At 38.0% G+C, this 23,563-nt stretch overlaps 1 protein-coding gene and 1 long non-coding RNA gene across 10 annotated transcripts in view; one reads left to right on the top strand and one right to left on the bottom strand.

The window, feature by feature from the left end:
* LOC121671531 overlaps positions 1-23,563 on the top strand; it is a 40,579-nt gene that overhangs the window by 8,981 nt on the left and 8,035 nt on the right. The gene's annotated exons all lie outside the window — the stretch shown is intronic.
* ETV1 (ETS variant transcription factor 1) overlaps positions 6,800-23,563 on the bottom strand; it is a 66,559-nt gene continuing 49,795 nt past the window's right edge. For all 9 annotated transcript variants that reach the window (XM_042043418.1, XM_042043421.1, XM_042043416.1 and 6 more), the window contains 5 exons: positions 21,438-21,506; positions 18,988-19,056; positions 15,775-15,944; positions 12,156-12,257; positions 6,800-9,621 (listed from right to left, as the gene is read on the bottom strand). In XM_042043418.1, coding sequence (XP_041899352.1) covers positions 9,400-9,621; positions 12,156-12,257; positions 15,775-15,944; positions 18,988-19,056; positions 21,438-21,506 — 632 coding nt within the window. In that variant the 3' untranslated portion in view covers positions 6,800-9,399. The remainder of the gene's footprint in view (positions 9,622-12,155; positions 12,258-15,774; positions 15,945-18,987; positions 19,057-21,437; positions 21,507-23,563) is intronic.

The following is a 23,563-nucleotide window of genomic DNA, read 5'->3' as shown; positions in this document are numbered from 1 at the left end:
TAAAACTCTGAAATAATTGAAAACTTTTGTTGAAAGAAGCAGTTTGAATATGTGTGTGAGTACAAAAATACTAGCTAACACATCTGTGCTACTTCTCTAAGATGCTCTATTTTGACCTCACTTTCAAATTTTTTGTCAGGACTTGAGACTTTCCTTTACAGTCATTAACTATAAACAGAGAAATAAAGAAATCTGTGCCAATATTTTAAAATTTCTAAACATTTGAAGAATAGTTTTCTCCCTCTCCCTCTCCTTCTTTTTTTTTTTTTTTTTTTTTAAAGCGTATGAGGCTCAGGGGAAAAAAAAGGCTTGGAATTGTTGCTATAAAAGCCTTTTTTTATTTGGGCAGGGGGAAAGCTGTAAAACATACTTCTGTCTCCAGAAACAAACAGCATGGAAATAACAAGCAGCTCGGGCACAGTAACACAACTCCTTCATATCCATGCCAATGAAAACCCTATACCACATTGCTCCATGATTATTCTATAATTGTGACATAGCAACAACTGTATTCAGTAAAGAGTGGGTTTCAGGCTTTAGCTTTAAATTTGAATTTTACCTTTCAACAATAAGAATAAAGAAGAACATTAGGAATCTTGATAGCTACTGAATTTTAAAGGGGAAGCTTATTTTTCCTTCAAAGCAGCGTCATGAGAAAAGCAAGCTACACTATACCTCTAACATTTAAAACCTGAGATATTGGAGAATCTTGTTTTTCTTGATGTCCTTTTTTGCTATGTATATAGGCCCTTCTAAGGGCCATTTTCTTTAACAATAATGTTGCTGTCCATGTACTGCTTTGAATTTTTTTTCTGTTATCAATATAGAGGTTCATTCTCTTATGTGATGATGTTTTCTTTAGCACATCTCGTTGAACATTCCAGATGGGCTTTTTTTTTAAGCAAATTTGAGACCACTTCATGTAGTGCAAAAATTCATTGGCTTGAGTTACTTATATGTCCTGGATGTGCAGTCCAACAGAAGCTGAACTCATCTGCTGTCCCAGAATCAAAGGTCTCTCAGCAAGCCATTCCAAGCTAATTTTTGTTTCTCATCAATTACAATTTACTGCTTGCTTTTGCCAATTTTCACCAACACTGAAAGTTTTAATCTTCTTTCCTTATGATTAATGGTTTCAGGATTCTTTCCTTGCTCTTCTCTACTGATACAGCTATGACAGCCTGTCCTCCTAATGTATGGAGCTACTGTCTGTCCCATTTAGGGCTTGTATGAGAATTCAGCTCACACATGCAATGATATTTTAGACTGATACCATTTTGGAACAATGAGTCAGCAGGTCACACTTCTCTGGCTAAATCCTCTTATATAAATTTTCAGTAATACTGACTTCCCGTTATAGTTTATGCACATCGTCCCCCCCAAGTAACACAAATCAGCTAAATAAAACCGCCTTTAGTCTTCCAAAAATTTTACTAACTGAAGACATAACATACACAATATCTCCAGAGTTTCTCCTATTATTTTACATGAGAGATTTGGGTCTCTTTCTGTGTGTGTCATAAGCACTCCATCAAAATCCAAACCTTCTTGTCATGAGAAATCTGGTCTTGGATCCACACCTGCTTTCAGAGAGTCAGAGGCACTGCTCTGTTGATGAAATTGATATAAATGCATGAAGTCACCTAAGGTTTTAAGGAACAGTCCAAGTCTGATGAAATTATGATATGTACTGCTTAATGTTATCTGTTGATGCTGGAACTTAGAGCATTATGGAATATGGAATTGATAAATTTAGAGGCGATATGAGAATGGAAAGACATTTATCAGCATGTTTTTCTGTCTCTCCTTACTTTTCAGGGTTATAACTTCTTAGCTCTACTTCAACCCTTTATGTTACTATATAGCCTTAACTTCCTTTATGCAAAAATATTACGCAGAGAGCAAATATGGTGAAATGTTAGGTGTTAGTGGTAGGGATAGAAAATGGGTATTACTCACTAATTGGTCAAATTTTATTCTTGATTTTTTTTCACTTCTTCTCTGTTAAAAGACATATACTTCCCAGCTAAACATAAATGCAGCAATATTTCTCTTCTCCCTTTAAAAATAACTCCAACCCCAATGTCAGGAGCTTTGTAAACATGCACAGGCCTTTGCAATTTAGTGTAGAAAAATCCAAACTACTTAAGTGAGTTGTGTTACCCCTTTTTCAGTTCAATTAGAGGACTCAAACAAAATGGTGTACACAGAACTACCTTGTGCCAATAGAACTTTGTGCCTTCATTTCAAATACTCATGTCCAGGTATACCCAAGTCGCCTGTAGCCAGAGGTGCATTCCTTTGCTGGTCTGGCCTTTCTGGCTATATCTGTGATGTACCTGATTTTTGCTGTTATAGAGAATGACTGGAAGCTTAGTGTACTCCTTAAGACTTGTAAATGTTCACAGTCTTTGTGACAAGCTTGGCAGGCAGCCTGACCCTAGAGATCCCAGATATGTTTGTAGAAACTAGTGCTGAGCCACCTGGAGCAGAGACTCCAGCACACACAGTCTGCCAGCATTGGTCAAAAAAATTAACTGCAAGGATTAGAGGTATGTATAGAGCTCCATCAGAGAGCTTTATAGAAAAAGGGAATGACTTGTCTACATCAGTAGAATTCAGAAGACATGTACTTTTGTTTAATTTCATGTTTTATTATTGGTCTCATGCTATGCCCCAGGTCTTGATCGTTTGTATATCTTTCTGAATAACGCAATAAGTAAAAAACTCCTGTGCATATACTATGCTAGGCAGGCATACACATTACCAAATACAGGCTATAGTCTCTGCTAACGTAAAGCTACATAGCTGATTTCAAGGAAACCAAGCTGAGTTATACCAACCCACAACCTGCCCCACTATCCTGAAAGGTATTCTTTTTTCTTTTGTGTTTGTGGTTTTTGCTTGAATTTTTTAAGTATAGTGGGATGATAAAGACACTACATTTACAGCCCCAAACACTCTCTGCATATTCCAATATCTGGTTTGCTCTTTCAACACCTAACAAACACTGTGCGGATGATTTTACTAAATAATCAACCACCACTCCAAAGTCAGAACTGATATTCCTGTCTTTGGGGATATACAACCAGGGCCAAACATCCCCAGTGCAGCTCTGAGACTAACACATTTGGCCCACTGACCACAAAGTGCACTGCCTCCAATTACCTTTTCTCTCTTGCTCTTATCTCAGTGTACTGACTCTGCACTTATCTTTGTCCCTTCCATTTATCTAAAACACTGCAATCTTCCAAGTTCCCTAAAGCAGTTCATGGTTTGACTCCTGTTGTTCTCATCTAATATTATCATCCCTTTCTGTGTTTTACTTTCTCTCTTCCTTTTCCTGAAGCACTCCCACGAGCACCAGGGTCTTAAAAAAATCACTGCTGTTTACAGAGTTTATTACTTTCCATCATTTCTTATGATTCTCCTGCAGCATGTCTTTCAAATAATTATCTCTCTGATTTACCGTATCGGTCATATAACCTCCTTCTTCCTGTACTAATCAGCTCTGGAATAGCTACTTGGTAGAACCAGATTGCCCCTGACAGACTTTTTCCCATCTCTGTGCTTCCTCACTCAAGCATACTGGGATTGTGCTCTCTCTGGTCTTCTACATGCACACAGAGCTCCCCGCCAGATCTTCCAGGGCAGACTCACTCTGGCTGGCCAGGAAGCAGCCTAAACTGCAGATTTCAGCAAATGTCTCAAACTCTCAGGAGCTGGTGCCTCTGCAAAAAATCTCCTTCTGCCTCTATTTAGGTGGCGTAGCCATATGCCACTGCCCATGCAAGGTTTTCACTGAAAGCCACCATAGAAAGCCCTTTGCAGTACATCTAAAATACTCAACACTCTGTACCCAAGCTTCTACAAAGTGCCACTGTACTGATGAGCAGACTGTTCACTAAAATATCACGGGTGAGTGAAGAATTGGCTTAAGCTATCTTCAGATAGATCAGCTGGGTCTTATCACCAAAGGGAAGGGAAAAGAAAATGGTGAAATCTCCTCAACTCTTTCCTTTCTAGGGCAGCAGCAAGGAAATACCATAGCCTCTACCGTAAATTGCATAGCAAAAATGCTATTTTGGACACCAATTCTCTACCTGGTTACTTGGAAAGTAACTGTGGAAAGTGATACATGTAGACTTTCCTTCTGAAACAAAGCCAATCATAGATACTCAAAAACTATGAAACCACCTCAACCCCCAAATCCAGCCAGTGGCTGTAATTACCTCTCTACCACACAACTAAAAAGCATTTATATGGGCATATGTGCCCACAGAGCTCTGTAAGAGCAAAGACAAAGACACAGAATTACGCCTTACCAGATCCAAATGCTTGATTGTAACACTGCCTCAGGGGTACCTTCCTATAACTCATTTAAAGGCTCATTTAAAATGAACAAAATTTCAAGGTACACCGAGTATTTTTGAGGTCAGTCCAATGAAACTATGTAATGAGGACAATACAGCAGTATTAAAGACATGATACATTGCTAGAGTAAATACTGCTATAGTTTTGGAGAACCTGATGTATGGATATCTTCTTGGAGTTTATTTACCCTTTCTTTTGGTGATGTGTGTTGCAGCATTTTCACACAAAAAAAGTTCTTTGGGGAAATGTCAACAAGACACTTCATAGACATTTTCAGACTATTACATGAGAAGATGGCACAGATATTTCCTTTCCACAGAAATTAAATTGGTGTTCAAGGAGGAAACCAATATTTCAACCTCCTGAAGTAAAAGATGAAGTTAACTTTACCTACCGACACAATCACGAAAGCTGGGAGGTAAGGGACAGCACTTTGCTGATGCACTTGTGAGTCTCGGGGATAGACAGACAGATCTGGGTAATCCTGCAGTTTTAAAATGTGACTGCCCCAGCTTTCCATTCTGCTGCTCTGCCAGAGATTACTGCTCTCATAGCAGAAGTAACAAAAGACAATGCACTATAGTTCCCTCTTCTGTAAGAGCACAGGGAGGGCAGGGCTCAGTACTGTATTGCAGATGCTCTAGTTCTCAGCCTGGTATCTTAGCAAAATGCAGTGGACTTTGAACTGGAATTTCTGAGGCACAGGCACCTGCTCTCAGCTGCTACGTCCTGTCCAAGCAGAGTAGCCTCTGATTTAAAACCAAACAAAACCAACAAAACCATCAAAAACCAACAAAAAAAAAACCCAAAAATCAACCAACCAACCAAACAAACAAAAAAAAACCCAAAAAACAAAACAAAATAAAAAAAAACCCAAAACCAAAAAACCCAAACACACAACAGAAAAACCATCAGATAAACAAAAATAACTGAGAAAATAATTTCCCTAGCCTCCTATTGCTAGATCCTAGGCTCTTATGTTAGTGGAATATTCCAAAGTGACGATTCTTAGAGTATAAGATACCATATTAATTAAGACTCCCAAAATATCTTTGAAGGAGACTATTTAGAAAAGTCCTCAGTACTATTAATGTGAGCACTGAATAGGGCTGTTTATGGGTGCTATTACCTGTAATACATGAACTGAAGCTAATGCTCTTCAGAGGAGAAAGTACAGCCATTAACAACTCAAAGATTTCCTCATAATACCTTTTGTACATATTGATCTATTTCCTGCTATTAAAAACCAACCAAACAAAAAAACCACAAAGAAGACAAAAATATTTAATAGATTATATTGTCCTGTGAAGATAGACTTGCAGCCCAAACCAGTCAGATGTCAAGGGCAATAAAACTCTAAGCATTAATACCTGGGGAACAGTCCCAGGTAGCAGAGAATCCCAAAGATGAAAAGATTCTGAGCAAAGGGCTCTTTGCAGGGAATTTCTGGAGAAAAACAATCATTTATATATCCCAGTTTCCCCTGGTAACCTCAGCAGACCACTGTAAGTAAAGCAAACAAATTTGGTCTGAGAAGCAGAAGAAATTTACTCTTTCAGTGAATGTAATGTTAAGGTTTGTCCTATTGCTGGTGTGTGAGAAAGTTAGACTGGTGTAATCTTGGAAGGAAAAGGCCAGGCTCTTGGAAGTCATATCCCTAAAGCAAAATCTGACCATTGTCCTAAACTTGTAATGTTAACTCTCTCAAATGGATTCTGAGGGATCAGCCAAGCCCTTCACTAACTTCACCTGCATTCAGCTCTTAGTGTGAGTGAACTGTGATGGCACAGGAAACCTGAGCCCCTTCAGCTGTTCCACAGTGCTGGGTCTTCCAGCGATGCCTCCCGACTTTGCTTCACAGCAGCTCTGCCCTGGCTGCCCCACTGCCCAGCACAGAGACCGACAAGCAAAACACAGAGAAGCTCATTCTCCTACAGCTCCTACTAAAAACAGGTGAAAGCTGTGTATGCTCTCCACTTGTGGCACAGCTTGGAAACAAAACCAAAATACCCCCAAACCAACCAAACAAAAACCCAGCCCCTCACCACAGCCCCAAACATCCCACATTCAAATCCAGTAGGGTATTAAAATGCCCTCTGAAAATGTGTAAATGTTCTTAGTAGGAATCAATCCCAAAAACCACATAGACCATCCTCCTTCATTTTGTCAGTCAAATACAATGCTTTGGTAACTTAACTCCTGGCTATAACTCATACACACACACACACATGAATTGTACATACTCCTCACCTATTTTTTTTTCCCTTCTTTTTTTTTTTCCTTTTTTTTTTTTTCTGTTTTGTTACACATTGAAGCAATCCATTCTAGGCACTGGGAACAAACCATCCTCTCCTCTTTCAAAAGAATAACCTTTCTTCAGGGGCCTCTTCAATCCAAATGGTTAGGAATCCAATACACAACAATCTTGCAGAAATCAGCTGCCAGATTTATTATTCTACCTGAAAACCCCAAACAAAACAAAACAAAAAAAACCTCCCAACCCCAAACAAACAAAAAAGTGGAATAAAAATAGACTTTAAATAAACCTCTTAGGTACATTTTAAAAAGGGTTAATCAGTTCAGTGAAAGACTTTTTTGTCTTCTGCTGAGAGATCATGTAATGTTGGTCTGACTGCTTGTTTTGTTCAGTGAGTCACTACCGTATACAGATATATATATATTTTTCTTCTTAAATATTACACATTCAATGCAATTTTTCAATCTTTTTTTTTTCCTTTTTTTGTCCAACCCCTTTCCCAAACACCCACATCCTGCCACAGGCAAGAGGCGCTCTGAGCTGACATTAAAGAACCAAAACCAATCCAAGGACTTTTCATCAAAGCATGTTTCATTTGAACCTTATTTCAATGGAAACCACAATTTTTTTAAACAATATTACTCAACATTTTCCCTTTCCTTTTTTTCTAGTTCTGCAACTTTAGACTTCTTTTTCTTGGTTGATCACCAAGTATTTAAGTGCCATTGAGACCTACGGATGACAGAATTAGGTGGCATATTAAGGCATATATCATAAAATATGTTGTCTCATGGATCTGGGTAAATTAAATACCTGCCCAAATGCTTTTTATGCACCTGTGGTTTCTAGTGACCACTACTTCTTTACTTTTGATTAAATGTGTATTAAAATATTCATAACTTAAGGAGTGTCTTAACTGACAAAGCATGGAAGATTAACCTACCACCTAGGACTGTCTTTGAAATCCATCCATTATGATGAAAATTGTTCTTGTTGTTTTATGGTTATGTATTTATTTTTCTCCCACTTCTTGGCAATCTAAGAAAATGAGGTACTTCATATAACAACTATTTAAATTTCACTGGGCAAAAAAATGAAATCCAGATCTTACCTCCCTTTCCACACCTTTGAACCATGAATTATTGTATTTCAAAAAAGGTGCTCATAAATATTTTAAACCTTTGGGGTTTTGTCAGGGCTTTCTGTTTTTTTTTTTTTACATACAGAATGGCATGTGTGGTTTGTGTTCAAGGTAACCCCTCTCAAAAAATAAAACAATTTGAAAAAATAACAAAACAACAAAAAAAACCCCTCAAAATTTAAATTGTCTTCCAAGCATATCTGATCACATTTACATTTAGTGTCCAAAACAAGTTGATTGGTAACACCAGTGCCAGCACTACAACGTCATACAGCAACTTCATGGTATTCTTTGACAGTTCATCTCTGTTCCACCGAAAATTACGAAAGGTTCTGCAGAGCTTTCCTTAGCAAGCTGAAGCTTACTAGTCATTTGTGGATGCGCATAAAAGCTGCTTATAGCACAGCTATGGCGTAAGCTATTTTCTAAGCAATAAATGGTTCAAGTCATCTATTTTGTCCTGAAATGCTACCTGTAGTTACAGCATTGCTTATAAATGGTCATAGTAAATTCAGCATCAAAGAGAATATTACAGAAAAAGACAGCAGCAGAAGCATTAGCATTATCTAGTATTTATATATGTTATCAACATAACACAGCAGTAAAAGGTTTAAATGCATATTAATGGGTACCGTGTCTAAAAATTACTAAAGTACCTATTTAGTGTATTGGATATTTTTCTCAAGGAGTGCTTGCTGTGTCTAAACAGCATAATTAGATATGTGACTTAGTACAGTTAATTCCTATTGATTAAATAACTTATTTATGTACCAAAGGAAATGGAAGGATACAAAATGTTTTCTCCCTCCTGATCATGATCCTGTATTTAATGCTGACATGATCATCAGAAAGCCTACCCCATGTAATTACTACCCTCAAATGGATCTTGAAAAATCAACGCCGTAGCATGGGCCATATATGTACAGCAATGTGGCACCAGATACAGCATGCAGCTTTCAGTCTGAAGTCAGGGATTTTGCTGCTTGGTCACTCTACTTATGGCCAGTCTGTCATTAAATAGGATTTTTTTTTTTAAGGTCATACCCCAAAACAAACAAACAAACAAACAAAAAGAATTAGGAAAACTATCTGTCTGTTCTCAGAGACAAGGTACAAGGTCTGCCACTGGAAGCTTCTAAATTAAATGTTGTGGTATATGCTTTGTTTCTCTTTTATAACTGCAGAAAGACAATTAAGAATGGCAAGAAACAAATGCCCTAGGCATGCTGTGCTGATATCATCATCAAGTGGTTATTTTGCACAATGAGAATTAACTGTACTACGGATACCCAGAGAAAATGTACAATATCTTATGCTGATATGAAACAAAACAGACATGATATAGCTTTTTTTTGTACTTAAAACCTGTATGTTCCCTTCCCAAACTTAAGTAAAAAGCAAACCCACCCTTTTCCTCCTGTTACACAGAATAACGTTTAGGTTCCAACCCTCCCCTTTCAAATAAAGTGCGCTGTCCATGGCAGACCATAGGAGTAATGCAACAGGAAAAGCCCCTTTTAGTGTACTATTTAAAAAACAAACTGAAGTCGATTCAGCTTTCCTCTGGGTCTTGGGAAAGAGGAGAAGCTTGAGGGAGGGGGAAACATCCCCTTCACTGTCACTGTTGTTAATAGACATAGCCTTCGTTGTAGGGGTGGGTGTTGCAGCAGCCTCCGTCCTGCATGTAGACCATGCTCTCATCAAAGTGGGACAGGGGCACAGTGTCCTCCTCATTGATGTGGCGCTCCATGTCAGTCTTCAGCAAGGGGCGCTGGTTGTCCGGAAAAGCCATGGAGAAAAGCGCTTCAGGGTCACAAACAAACTTGTAGACGTATCTTTCTCCAGCCACCTTAGGACAACGGAACGGGAAAAAAGGTGCAGCATAAGACCTTGTCTTTTGCAACTCCAAGTTACACAATTAATAATGTGACAGCAGAACTGGTAAGGCAATGACCTAGCAAAGACAAGTGGGACCTGCCAAAGCAGACTGTGCAGAGTACTCTTGATTTTGCCACACATGACATCCTGTTGGAAGATGGACTAAGTATTCTTCCTCTAAACATTTTTTTGCGATCGTTTCCTATACTTAACCACAAATGGAAGTTCTTATTGGAAAATGTAAACAAATTGTCACTACAGTGGCAAAATAAAATTACACACTCTGTGTGCAAAGTGGAAAAAAGAATCACATTGCACGATAGAGATCAGGATTTCACTTTACACAGATTGATTCATACTTACGTATAAAAGCACTTTAGTTATAGTGCATGCTGATTGTACAGGGACAGCGTAAGCAAATACGTAGGCTAATATGTACTTAGCAATTGCTCACGCAAAGCTGGGATTTGCTTATGGAGGGGCAATTTGTCCAAAGATCCTAAAGTTTTCCCTTAATCAGAAATAGCATTAAATGTCTATGCTTCAATTCCCTAAAAGCTAGAGAATGCTAAAAACAACATAGAATTGCTGTCTTATTACAAACAAACAGAAGTCAATATAGTGTCTTCTCAAGGACCTTATTTAAAAAATTGCACTTAAAAATATGCATTATATTGCATGCTCACAATTTATTAAAATTATTTAAAATAAAGATTATATTATCTGCTTCTTGCAACTCCAGCTAATATGGCATTGAAGTGAGTTAGTGAAGATGGAAAAAGTGGTGTGAACTTAACAACTCTGTTCTTATGGGTGCAAAATAGTTTGTAGCACCTCCTTAAAATTTCAGCTTGTGTATTCCACAAATAGAATTTGGTAGAGACTGTATCTGCAGCAGATTTTTAAAATCAAATAATGTCAGCAAGTTTGATAAGACTATAGGTTGCATGCAGAAATCAGGCTTTTGCTTAACCTGCTATCATTGCTTGATTTAAAAAAAAAAGAGGGAAAATATGCATACAAACTTTGCCATAAAGAAACCTGCTTTGCATCTACAACCCCCATTAGATTTTAACATACATGAACTGGCCAGATAGAGAGATCCCAGGACAAAACCGAAACACTGGTATGTCAGAAAAATAAGTATACAAGCTAGCTTTCAAAATGTGTGTTAAACACATTCTTGTAGATAATAAAGTAGTAGTTTAGGATGTAGCAAGCTAGCTGTCAGAAGTACTTGTAAACTTTCCATGTTAAATGGGTGTGTGCGTTGGGGCAGCATTATCAGCCTTCTGGTATTTCTATCCCCATCTTTTCAACTTGCTTCCCTCTGCTACTTTTTTTTTGCCTCTCTGTTGCCTTTGAAGTGTGCTGGCAGCGCAGCTGCCTGTGCTGCTGAGCTGTAACCTGCAACAAGGAACTCCTCTACCTGAAGCACCAGCCAGTGAAACCAAGCGCTTCTGCTGCTCCCTGATCAGACCCAGTTTCCAATCCACTTTACAAAGACTCAGCATGCAGGGATGTGACACACAAAACTTAATGAGGCGCTGAGCTACCGAAGAACTGTAAGCCAATACTAGCCCAGACTGTTGCCCAAGTTGACTCCTGGATAGTGAAAAAGCAGTGCACTACAACAATCTCATAACCTAAGCAAGAGAACTTGTAAGAATTCACAAAACCTACTGGAAAAGTTGCCCAGTAACTTGAGCTGAGAGCACTGCTTCCATTCATGGAATTGACATATAGCAGGTTTAAACATGTTCATCATCACTGGTCACAAGACCAATGTGAAAAGATATGGAATAAGCTTTACAGTCCAAGGTGTTTATTATGATCTTTGATCACACCTGGCAGATTTGTAGATACAGCAGACAGGTCTCTCCTATTGATTTCTCAGTCAATCTACATAGTACTACACAGCAAGATTTAAAAATATACATATAAATCAGCAAGCCACAGTAGGAGGATGGATTAAATATTGTCAGCAAGACTAGCCTGTAATATATAAATGATTGTTAAGTATTTCTCCTAATTCAGTCTATTATAAATATTAAATTCCACTCAAAACCAGTATTATTACAACACTATTAGTAAAAATATTAAAGTATTTGGTACGTTAATAGGTATAACTATTATCCCCTATCTTGCACTCATTAAAGTACTCAAGCACTGGGCAGCTGACTTAGATCTGCAAAACATTAATCATACTGTACTCTACTGTTTGTCTTTCCCAGCTGCCAGGAAGCTCTTTTGGATATTTTTGAATGTTACTTCTTTCCCTATAATCATGAAATGCATTGTGTGACCTAAAACCACAGACATTTTTTACATAGAAAAAAAATATCTTAATGCATATGCTGAACCTAGTAGGTCAAAAAGCTTAGTGTTTGCCTAAACAGATGAAAAAACTACCTAAGCCATGCAATTACAAGTACTCCTTGTAAACTGACCTACAGATTAACATGCAAGACTCTGGTGAAATGTAGTACAAAATTAGCTACTCACCTTTTGCATGATTCCCTTTTCATAATAATAGCGAAGCGATCGGCTAAGTTTATCATAGTTCATAGCTGGCCTGTTTTTCTGAATCCCCCAGCGACGTGCCACCTGCCACAAAAATGGATTAGCAATGATTTGTTAAATGCATTTAAAAAGCAGATCTTATCATCAGATACTTCATTCGGGGATGCAGGAGAGAAAACCCTGCAGGGGCAACAAATAGGAAAAGGTTGCCATGACCTGAACTTCCCACGTACTACTATGAATTTTAATTGGATGTACATCATCATTAAACTTGAAACATACTTATTTGCCAGTGTGGTGGAGAGTTAGACCTTTTCTTTGCTTTTTAATAAAGAAAACCAATGAAAAAATAAAGCCCTACAAGGAGATGAGAGACAAAAAATATTTAGCAAGTTACACCAGAAAACTTTCACAAAAACCTTTCTTTAGTTTGATACTATGGATAATTGTACCATGCCTGTCTTTTCCTTGCTGTCAGAAAACTAAGTTATTTTAAATACACATGTATACACACTTAGTTCATGAACTAATACAGACTGCACTAGGAATGACAGCAATGTTGAGATTATTAGGAGATACAAGTCAAAAGACAACTCCCAGTCTTAAACATTACTTCAGCAAAAAAAATGAATTATCTGAGGAGGCAGAATAGTCACTTGGAAGAACTATATGGTGGTATGAAGAATGGAACAGAAATTTCATAGTTGCAGTCATATAATTACCCTTAAAAATAACAATAAAAAGTTGCAAGTAACTCATGAAACTATTCCATAGAGAGCAATATGCCTTCTTCTCTGACTTATGTTTTCAACTTGACTTTTTGCTTCCTGTTTTATTGCTAAAGATAGTTTTGGTCAAAGTGACCCTTTGTTTAAAGAGCTTAACTCCTTATTCCTTGTCTGAAATTTTAATCGGCTATTGGTGACATTTCAATTACTGTCTGTAAAAATGACTATAATATCACCAGAGAGAAAAAAGGCAAAGCTGATGAACTCTTTAAAGCACATTTTATAAAAATGATTGAGAGGTGCATATGCATACAGCTCTGGAAAAAGGAGAGTAGCCAAGCAGCTTCTCTGCAGACTGCTCTGTGAAACTTCCCATAGCTGTCTGGAGCTTTTTGATGCAAGCCATGACAACATGCAGCACTGAGCAAAATCCATGATTTTGGTCTCCACCTGGACAATAATTTCTAAAATTTCTTTTGAAAGCATTATTTCCTTTCAGTGGTGCAGCTTTTCAGCCTTATGTAAATTATCGCAGCTCTGCTAACTTCAGCTACATTTTATCTGTACTGGAACACACCTCCAATCATGTAAATTTATTCCAGCTGCAGATTTGGCCTAGATGTCTAACTTTGATTCACCTAGTCAATTTTGTAACACATGACCACATCACTCTTTTTTTATTCCTTCCAAGGCTTTTTTTTCCTGCATTAATCGGAGTCCTAAAAGTCCCCAACATAAGGCTTGCAAAATAAATAAATACACAGCAAAGATAAACAACAAGTAATGGTGAAGAATATGTTACATTGTGTAGTATTTTGACACTCCTGATCAAGCAATCAGGTCCAGTTCCCATCCCTGAACTGCACAGCATTTACCTAGTCCTGCGGAAGGGATTCAGGCTTCTACCCTTCCGCCCTACCTTCCTGCTGAAGGTTGCTGTCCCTGTGACAAGCCTGCATAAATGGACCTATGCCCAATTCTCAGGCTCCAAAGTTCACAGTTACTTACTTTCTGAATGAGCTATGGCACTCCAGGAGCTGATACATATTCATTTTTGTTGTCACTCTTTCTACAAGGGCATAAACCGCCAGTAAGGAATGGGACGGAAAGGTCATGTCACTGACATCCTAACCTGCCACAGCAGAACCAACAGGCACTTTGATTTCCCTTCAATTTACACTTGGCAACCAACAGAATTGTGCAACTTCCCATAGGCTATTCTTATTTTAATCTACTGTTTCTGTCAGATTCATGACATTCATATGAAAACAACTTAGGCTCCTTTGTACTCCTAAGAACACACAGAGTGAGGCAAGCTTCAAGCCTCCTCCCAATCTTGGATGCAATGCTGCTCAAAAACACAAAGCAACTTCTACATAGCCAGACATGCAGATGATCTCTTTAACTTAAATTAGAATATCCAGTTCTTCAGGGAATTACACAATAAGGAAACCTTAGGGGTTTCTTAGTTTTCTTTCCTTAGCTAATAAAATCTATAAAGTTTTTGCACCATCTGCTGGAAACCATTTCTCAATAAAACTCTTCAATCTTGAAAAAAATTTGACATACCTTAAAGACAAGACAAAACTAAAAGAGTGAAAAATAGGAGACTGGGGTAGGGGGAAAACTAGGTACATCATTCACCAAAACCAAACAAAGGACTTTCCAAAGATTTCGCTCTGTTCCGGGACAGGTTACACAACTAAGGAATCCATGTAGCCTGCTAGGGCTGCAGACTTGCAAAGTTTCGGTATCGTACTGACTGAGACTGTTCTGAGTTCAAATCCTCAGATACACAATGCCAGGATCTGCCATGGCAGACTGACTATCACTAGAGCAGGGGATGCTCAGACAAATGAGAGCCAGCACCGGGCCCCTTGCAGCAACCTTCTCCTCAGCCAGACCACATCAGGAAGAAAAGGGACATCAGTCCTGACACCATCCCCAGCTACTCCACCATCTCCACAGAGCTGTAAGCAGACAATGTAAATAAAATGCAAGAAAGCTTTCAGGCTGCTAATACCAGCAGATGGATGGCAAACAGCAGAAATAGCTGGTGGAATGCAGAAGCAGCCATACACCCCCGAGCCTTCCCACTCAGCTCTAATTCAGAGGGGATCCTGTCAGAAAATTTGCTGTGGTCTCCTCTATCAGCAAACCCTATTCAAGGGGCAAAAAAGTAAAGCAGAATTATACTGTCTTTTGACAACCCTAATTAGATCCTCCACAACAAAATTCATATATACCTGATCTTCCAACAGTTTCCATGATAGTTTAGAATACAGACTATGTTACGTAACGTTACCTAGTCCAAAACAGTTTACGTAATAAAACATTCAATTTATTCCTGTTTATCGCACAAGTGAACTAAGCCATGCTTCAGCAAATGTTCATGAATATAAGCAATTTTATCTATCCCATGAGTCCTTCATGGTTCAGAAGAGCCATGCATGTGCATGAGTGTTTGTAAGCCTAGGATCTAAGGCTGTACTAAACAACCTAATGATTCAATCTAATGAACCTAATATTTGGTGTTGAAAGACTAGTAAGGGACAATTTTTCAACGGCTTTTGGAATACAGTTCTGTCCATAAAGTGATTCTGAAAAACGTGAACCCCACAAATAAAGCAAAGTATTTAATAACTCTAGTACTTGCAACATTTTTATTATTTTATGGGACTAGGAATCAAATCCATGCTTAACCACACCTCTGTCCCAGCTGAAGCACTTCCCTTGCCAGTCCTTTCTGTCACCCTTCTAAGGCACTACTGAAACAAAATACTGATGGACAACAAGGCCCAAGTCCAAAGGAGGACAGTTAAATTTGCAGGACGGGGCAGTGGATGTGAGCGCACGCTGTCTGTCTAACTCACCTCCTCTGGCTCAATCAGCTTGAACTCCATGCCTCGGCCAGTCCATGCTATGAAGTGAGAGTTTGAGGGGTCATCAAGAAGAGCTACCAAGAACTGCCAGAGCTGAAGCGAGCCTCGCCGTTGATACGTGGGTCCCTCACGGTACATGCCTGGCTCCTGTTTGACATCACCTGCACACAACAGCAACAACGTTACAGGAGCAATGCCCTGAAACACCATCTCTCAGTTTGTCAGATAAACTTGTAAAGCAATCATTAGGGTTAACAAAACAGAGGGAAGGATCAACCACCCTCAAATGCAACATTCCTCTGTTTGCTGGGGACTTACAATAACATATTAATATACTAAAAAGCACTTAAATTCATTCATGATTTATGGAAGTCTCACTAAGCCTCTCCCCGTGTAGTTTTGATAAATGCAAATCTCTTGCAAACCATTTTGTAATACCCTCTCTCCAAAAGAACATAAACTATTTTTGAAACAACTTTGATATCTGAAGAACTGTGTTTCTGTACCATACTTTGCCCAGGCCCCAGTTTTGGTAAAGTAATGTAAGCTTCATAAAGCTCCAAAACCCTATTGAGTGAAACTTCTCTTGCATGCAAATGCTTCTAAGGAAAATTTGACAAAGTATTTGACTTGGACTTAAACAGTATGTGCTTTATGTATAGGCATGTAAATCCTGCAGATACACAACTTCCTCTGTGGCATATTGGACTTGCATATGAGCAAAAATTACTTTTACCCACATCTACATATTAAATTAGTGTTCCTTCTGAAAAGCAATAAGTTAATTTTTCTAAAATTTTAAGTCTAGAGAAACCTTTTAAAAAATATTAAAAACACCCTTACATCTGTTCCACAAATTGCCAATGAGAAAACCATCCTGCTACATCCATACTGTCTTTGTTGTTTTTAAATCATATTCATACTGAACAACTCATGCAAACAACAACAGCTGAAAGGTCTGATGCTGAAGCAGACAGTATTTTTTTCTCCACACAAGGACTGCAACCCCTGATATACTGGTAAAATTCCTCATTTCAACTATCAGAACAGCAAAAGCCTCCAATAAACAGTGTGACCTATTTAATAAGGAAAGTCAGGAGTTTACATTCAACCACAGTATTAGGATGCTCTGACAGCCATTACAGAATGGCTCTGTGTAGGGAAGGGCAGAATAATAATATTAAAAATGGAGCACTTCCTTCTGTAATCAGGAAACAAAATTGACTCAATAGCTGTGGAAAACAAATAAATCAACACAAGGCTTTTTTGGTTTATGTGAGGTTCAAGTTCCAGTCCTGAAAGGCCTTCTTTTTCAAGGACAGGTTTTTTTCTTGTAATGATAGCTAAGCAATGTGCAAATAGCAAGTGCGGTATTACACAGGATCAAATTCTTTCCTTGTGCTGATCTTTGATTTCAAAAGAAGCAGCTGAGAATCTACTTCTGAAACATCAAGACTAGTCCTGGGCTTATACAACTTTTGCTTTACTGGCCAGAATATGATGACACATCTGCTATTTTTTTCCCTCCAAAACATCATGTTACAAGTATAAACACCCCTATTTGCATCATGACATCAATCTTTTAGAGTACAAGGTGTTCTCTCGATGGACAGTCATAGAAACCAGCAGCAGACTGCTTGCCTTGCAGGCACACAAATACTTCCCAACATTTATTTCTTTTACTGTGTTTGTATTCCTTTTTCATTTTCATTCCCTTTCCTGTATAAAACCCAAACTAGCCAAAAGGTTTTTCAAGGAAGACATAGACAAATGCTACTGTTAACAAGTTTTAACTTCTTGTAGTACAGCGTCTGATCCCATTCCCATAAATGTACATATGAATTTGACACTGGTACTCAGAACAGATCCACAATCATTTGTGGGGAACAAAAAAATACCTGACACAATGTGCTTTAAAAAAAATGAAAAAAAATCCAAACAAGCTCACATTACAAAGCCAGTGTATAAAGTAGACATTCAATAAATCACCCTTTCCGTGAATGTGTCAATGCAGTGACAGTGCAACACTGGATAGAGCAACCTTCAGTTAGGTCTAATATTGTTTAAAATTCTTTATCTATTTCTTACCAACACAAAAATACATGTGATACTCTGTTTGAAGAATGTACAATTCTTTGGATTACTTTCATTTCAGTCTCCAGATCTTCAGCAAATACAACAAATGCTGCTAAACATGCAATAGTTTTGTAATCCATAAGTGATTCTCAGGGGAAAACAAACAAAATAAAGCAGAAGAAAAACACCAATTCTCCAACTCTACTTTTAACTGTGGTCAGAGATTTGTTCACAAGTTTATCAGGAAGGACCTAATCTTTCCTGCTAATATAAATAAAGCTGGACATATACATACTAACACAAAAGTTACAACACTACACTAGCATGTGTACACTAACATAATGCCATTCTAGCAAATCTAAGTAATTGGTCTCCAAATTACTTCTCAAAGTTGCAGACTAACAGAGTCACTGGCAAGAAATACAGTGTCCGTCTACTTTGCTTATAATGAAATAAATCTGAAATCAACTGAGTTACACCAGGAAACTGATTTTACATCAGAGTAACTGAGGATAATTTGGACCATTCATTTTAATTGACCTCAGAATTCCTCTTTAAAAAATCTGCTATAATTGGTAGTGTTGTGAACAGAGCATTGATTTGTTATCAATCCCACTGAAAAATAAACCACTAGTACATTCAACCTAGTACAAATACATTGGCACAAACACAAAAATGCCCTACACATTCACTCCCCACTATTCATCACTTCACAGTCAGCAAGACAAGAGGCTTAATCCTCAGTAAAACCAAAGCTACTGCTTTATCCACTGTTTTGCTAATTATAAGAACATCTTTCATTAAATCTCAAACAACAAGCAGTATGTGATCATCAGTGCAATGGAAATCCTCCTATTACTTCTCAACAGTACAGGAACTGAGGTGCTGTGCCACAACTCTGGATGCAGGCATCATTCGCTGGCAAAAGTCGAATGACATCCTATTGAAGAGGAGACTTTGGTTTCAAGAGACAAAGGTCAGCTTTGGTTGGGCACACCACAAATGGTGTGTTAAGGAATCCTAAATTGGAACGTTACTGGGCTCTTTTGATCAGCAACAGAGAAAAGTCCCTCATCTCTTTCTTTTTCATCTCCCTACACAGGAAAAAGAGAGATGTGTCATACATACCGTCAAACTTCTCTGGAACAACGCAAGTGTCATCATAAAACTGCCTAGGTCCCTTTTCAAACATACAGCCTGTAAGTTAAAAAGAGAGAGGTGTTTATATAAAAGATGCATGGAGAAAAAAGAGATCACAGCCTTAATGCCAGAGGGAACACTAAGTTATACAGGAATCAGATTAATATCCCACATCCTTTACACACCGCCCAATCCCAACATTTTGGCCTAAGTACAAGGGTGTTTAATTAACGTATGCATTCCCAAAAGACTGTTAATCTCCACCTGCTAAAATGAAAAAGCACCCATTTTTCTCTATGATTTATTACAAAATGTTTGTCTCATTTCCTGTTTGAACTAGCATGGCTTTGACTTTTAACCATTAGGTATTTTCCCTGCAAGACTAAAGAAGTACTATGCAGTATTTCCTCCTCACACCCACAGAAGTCACCCTCACACACTGCTCTTGATGTTCCTTCCAATTAAGATAATTTCGTAAAATTATATTTTGTCATTAAAAGACACTCTCAACAACCCAGCAGTCTTTCTAGCACACCTTTCTGTACACACTCCTACTATTTCCTATTATGCTAATGTTTTGCTTAACCAGAACTGTATTGCATATCAGTATCAGTCTCACCAGTGCTCCTGAGTGAGACAAAACATCTCCTCCTCTCCTGCCACCCTCTGACCCTCCTTTCAACTGCCAAAGTATTACAGAAGGCTTTTGCCTTCAGTTTACAGTGTTCAGTTGGGCTGGTTTCCCACTGTGAAGCTGAGGAGGAGGAGGCCCATCTCAAAATCCTTTTTCCCAAGATAATGTTTCCCGGTTCCACACTCCTGGTCTATATTCATGTATTAAAAAAAACATTTTGTTTAATGTGCCCAGATTACCAAACAATTCAAACTGCTTTGTGTGACTGCCCTGTCCTGCCTGTTATTTACTGCTCTATCTTTGTGCCATAAAGTTATCCATTAACTTTGTTCCATATCTTTACTGAAAATATTGAATAGCAACACTCCTGATATCAATTCCTACAGAACTATAATAGAAAAAATCCATTCAGAGATGATTGCCCAGTGACAGCCTCTTTTAGATCTGTCAGTTGGCCAGGTCTTAATGTATTTAATGTGTACTTTATTGATATTGCTTTGTGCTAACTTCTTAATCAGAATGTAATGCAGAGGAAAATTGAATGCCATAAGAAGTCTAACTATAAGATACAAGCATCTTTATCAACCAAACTTTTATTTTCAGCAAAGAATACAATCAGATTTGACATGACCTTTATTCTGTAAAATTATGTTGATTGATTGCCAAATAGAGAAAACAAATATTTAGTAAACATCACTGCTTTTTTTAACGTCATTCATAACAATTTTGCCACCTCCAACTCCTTACGAGAACATAACATGGCTAAAATGGATTTTCCCCTATCTGTGCTGTGATTAAAACTCAAAATCTTTTGCCATTGGCCCTGCAGTTTGTGGATTTTTTCCTGATGTCTCTCACCTCCCTTATCAAACTTTTATACTTCATATAATTTCATATAACAAGACTTAGAAATTTCCATCTCCTGTTTCACCTTCCTTGTTAAACACTACCATTTTTTTTTCTGTCTTTATTTCAACCCAGAAGCAGATGGGATTTTAGCCAGATGTGTTATCTTTCCGATTCTGTCTTTACACTGGCAAATGAAGTCTTCCTGGAAGACTTTGATTCACACATCTATCTGGATTCTCATCCATCTCAAAACCAGATTCCTCATGTTTGTGAAATTTGCACATTGGAAGAAAAATACACCCTAAACAAACAAGCAGAAAATAACATATTGGTAAGACAGATAAACTAAAACATGACAGGGTAAAAACCAGGGTATAACCTCCCTTCCAGTCATCTTAGTTCTGTTTGACTTCTTATTTTTAGGACATAAAGTACTTTTACTTAGAATTATTAATTTTGACAATTATGTAAGCTCTGTCCTACTGAAGTCATTGAGAATTTTGGTACGTATCTCGGTTTGGGCATAAGACACATCAAAACACTGCAGAAATAATAACAAAAGGGAAAACCCAAAACCTTCACTGAATTTAAAGTTTAAAATGGATTACTTAACACAGTTAACTGAGCCTGTCATGCTAACAGCCTGGAAAATGTCACTTGAGCAAAATGGGTGAAAGAGACAAGTTTTTAAGTGTCTCTTCCTTTCAACTGCTAGAGGCCTTGAAAAGCAGAATGAGTTAAGTTCATAATATAATTGCTTCTATCCTGATCAACCCACAGCACTAAAAGAAACTACAAAAAATTCAGTGCATCAGAAACTCAACACTGAAAAGGGAGAAAGGATGATGCAAGTCTTCCCAGCAGCAGAATTAAACCAGTGAATCCCAAATCCCCCCCGACTTTTTAATTTTTTACATTTCTCTCATACAAAAGTGATACATAATAGAAAACTTAACTTCTGTTCTGTTTGGGTGAGCCAGGAAGCCTTCTTGCCTCATGTAAATGGAATGGCAGCTAGGCACTTCTGAAAGGAGAAGATGACAATGCAAGTCAAAAGACTGTCTGGAATTAAAAGTGTGCAGGTTATCAATGAGACAGGCTGCAAGCAGAAGAGCAACAAAAACAGATGCAAGTTACAGCGAGAGGGAACCTGTCAACACAGAGTCAGCATTTCAGAGCAGCACACACAACACATGGCCAAAGGGAAAATCATGATGTGAGGATCAGAGATCCTATCTATGATAGGCACTTGAACTCCAAACCTTTTGTAAGAAACTTTGCTAAAAGCTGACTCCCATGGCAATTACACTTTAGACCATCCACAGACAAAAAAATCCACACCAGTGACCATGAATATTTTAAACCCTGTGCTTATATATCTGTCTTTGTAACTAATTCAACCCAAAATATGTTATCAATTGCACTGAAAAGACTGCCAGTCACACTGGAGACTTATAAACTCTATATTTACACAAGGAATGTCAAAGTGAATTTAGAGCAGGATAATGCTTTTTACACTCTGGTGAAGGACTTGAAGGGTTAATGAAATTTTCTGCAATTGCTAAGCATTTTATTCAGGAATTTAGATCTATCTGTATCACTCTCCATTTGCGTGCATTTAAAACAAAAATGACACCTTTCAAAAAAAAGTACTGTGCATATTCTAAAATAATACTGATATTTATTTGATATTCTCCACCTCTACTCAAATCTGCAGGAAGAATGACAAAAGCCAAATAGTACTAATAAAAAAGGTATTCTTTAAATGTCTTTCTTTTTCTTCCCCATGTCTTGCACCGTCCCCAAGTAGTCACATCCTGTGCACGGGGACTTGCAAACAGAAACGCACCGTAAATGTTTGCCCTTCTAGACCATGTTTAACCTACTTCTTGGATATCAAAAGTCCTGCTTAACAAAGTCTATTTGATCTTGTGATGAACTCCTACCCTAAACTATGCAATCTGTTACCAGTAACTTGTAACTCTTTAAGAGATGCAAACAGAGGTCGAAAGAGCAGACATTATTTTTCCAGCACTGCCTACAGACTCTTTCAGACTGTGATTCCAAATTTCACTGTTCACTGACTAGTGATGAGTATCAAAGATTTGGCAGGATAAGAAAATGAGGTTTTACACTGACTTCACAAACAAGTGAAACACAGGGCAGTAATAATGTTTCCTCTAACAGTCCATGGTCCCTCTTGCACATCTGTGCCAAACTCTTCATTACCTCCTCTCTCAATGAAACTCGCGGTGCCTGCCTCCTCAGGCCTAGAGAATCTCTAATGTCTCTGGCAGCTATTCTGAGCAACCACAGGGATCAGTGACTCACTGATCACCCAAGTCAAGTATAGCTCTGCAGACTAGAAGTCAAGGCTACAAGCAGTGCTTCACCTGCAAGGAATCATTCATGTTACCACATAGATTGAATTCTAAGGAGAATGGAAAAATCTACGTAAAAAAAGAGGAAGCTGTAGAACTGAAACAGATGCTATTTTCTATTTTAGGTAAAAATTCTCTAGTATTGGCAGCAAAGCCCTTTTTGACTCATGAACTCCACTCTTGCAAAGTGATAGAGCAGAGTATACTGAATAAAGAATTATGCATGCATCCACAAAGTTGTCTTCTTAGCCAATTCGGGGTTTCATCTCCCATGCTCCTAAATCAATTATAATTAACATTTGGAGTCTCTTTAAGGCAAGCATTGTTTGTACCAACATTACTTAATTTTCTGGTTAGCTTGTGCTTAAACAGTCCACAGAGGACCAAAAAAATACAGCAAGGAAGAGTTTATTTCTCGTAAAGTAACTAGAGTCTTGTTATCCTAAAGTGCTATCAGTTAATTTATGACTATCAGAGTGGGTCAGACTCTAATCAAATTGTAGAAACATTTCCAAAGTGATTATTCAATCAAATGACTAACATGGTTAATTAGGAGCCATAAACATTGCTCTGAAGTTCATCAAAGTAATGACTTGCCCAGAAAAATTACTGCTAATTAAATTGCCTGCTGCTTTCATTTCTACCTTATCTAATAAAAAGTCCAACCAATGAAATTTAGTATTGCAGTTTTAAATTGTAC

Source organism: Corvus kubaryi, unplaced genomic scaffold (assembly GCF_017639235.1).
Source record: "Corvus kubaryi isolate FWS band 111438036 unplaced genomic scaffold, C.kubaryi_AGA036_p1.0 37398, whole genome shotgun sequence".
NCBI lineage: Eukaryota > Metazoa > Chordata > Aves > Passeriformes > Corvidae > Corvus > Corvus kubaryi.
Note: the sequence above shows the minus strand (reverse complement) of the source record. Positions and strands in the feature narration are given on the sequence as shown.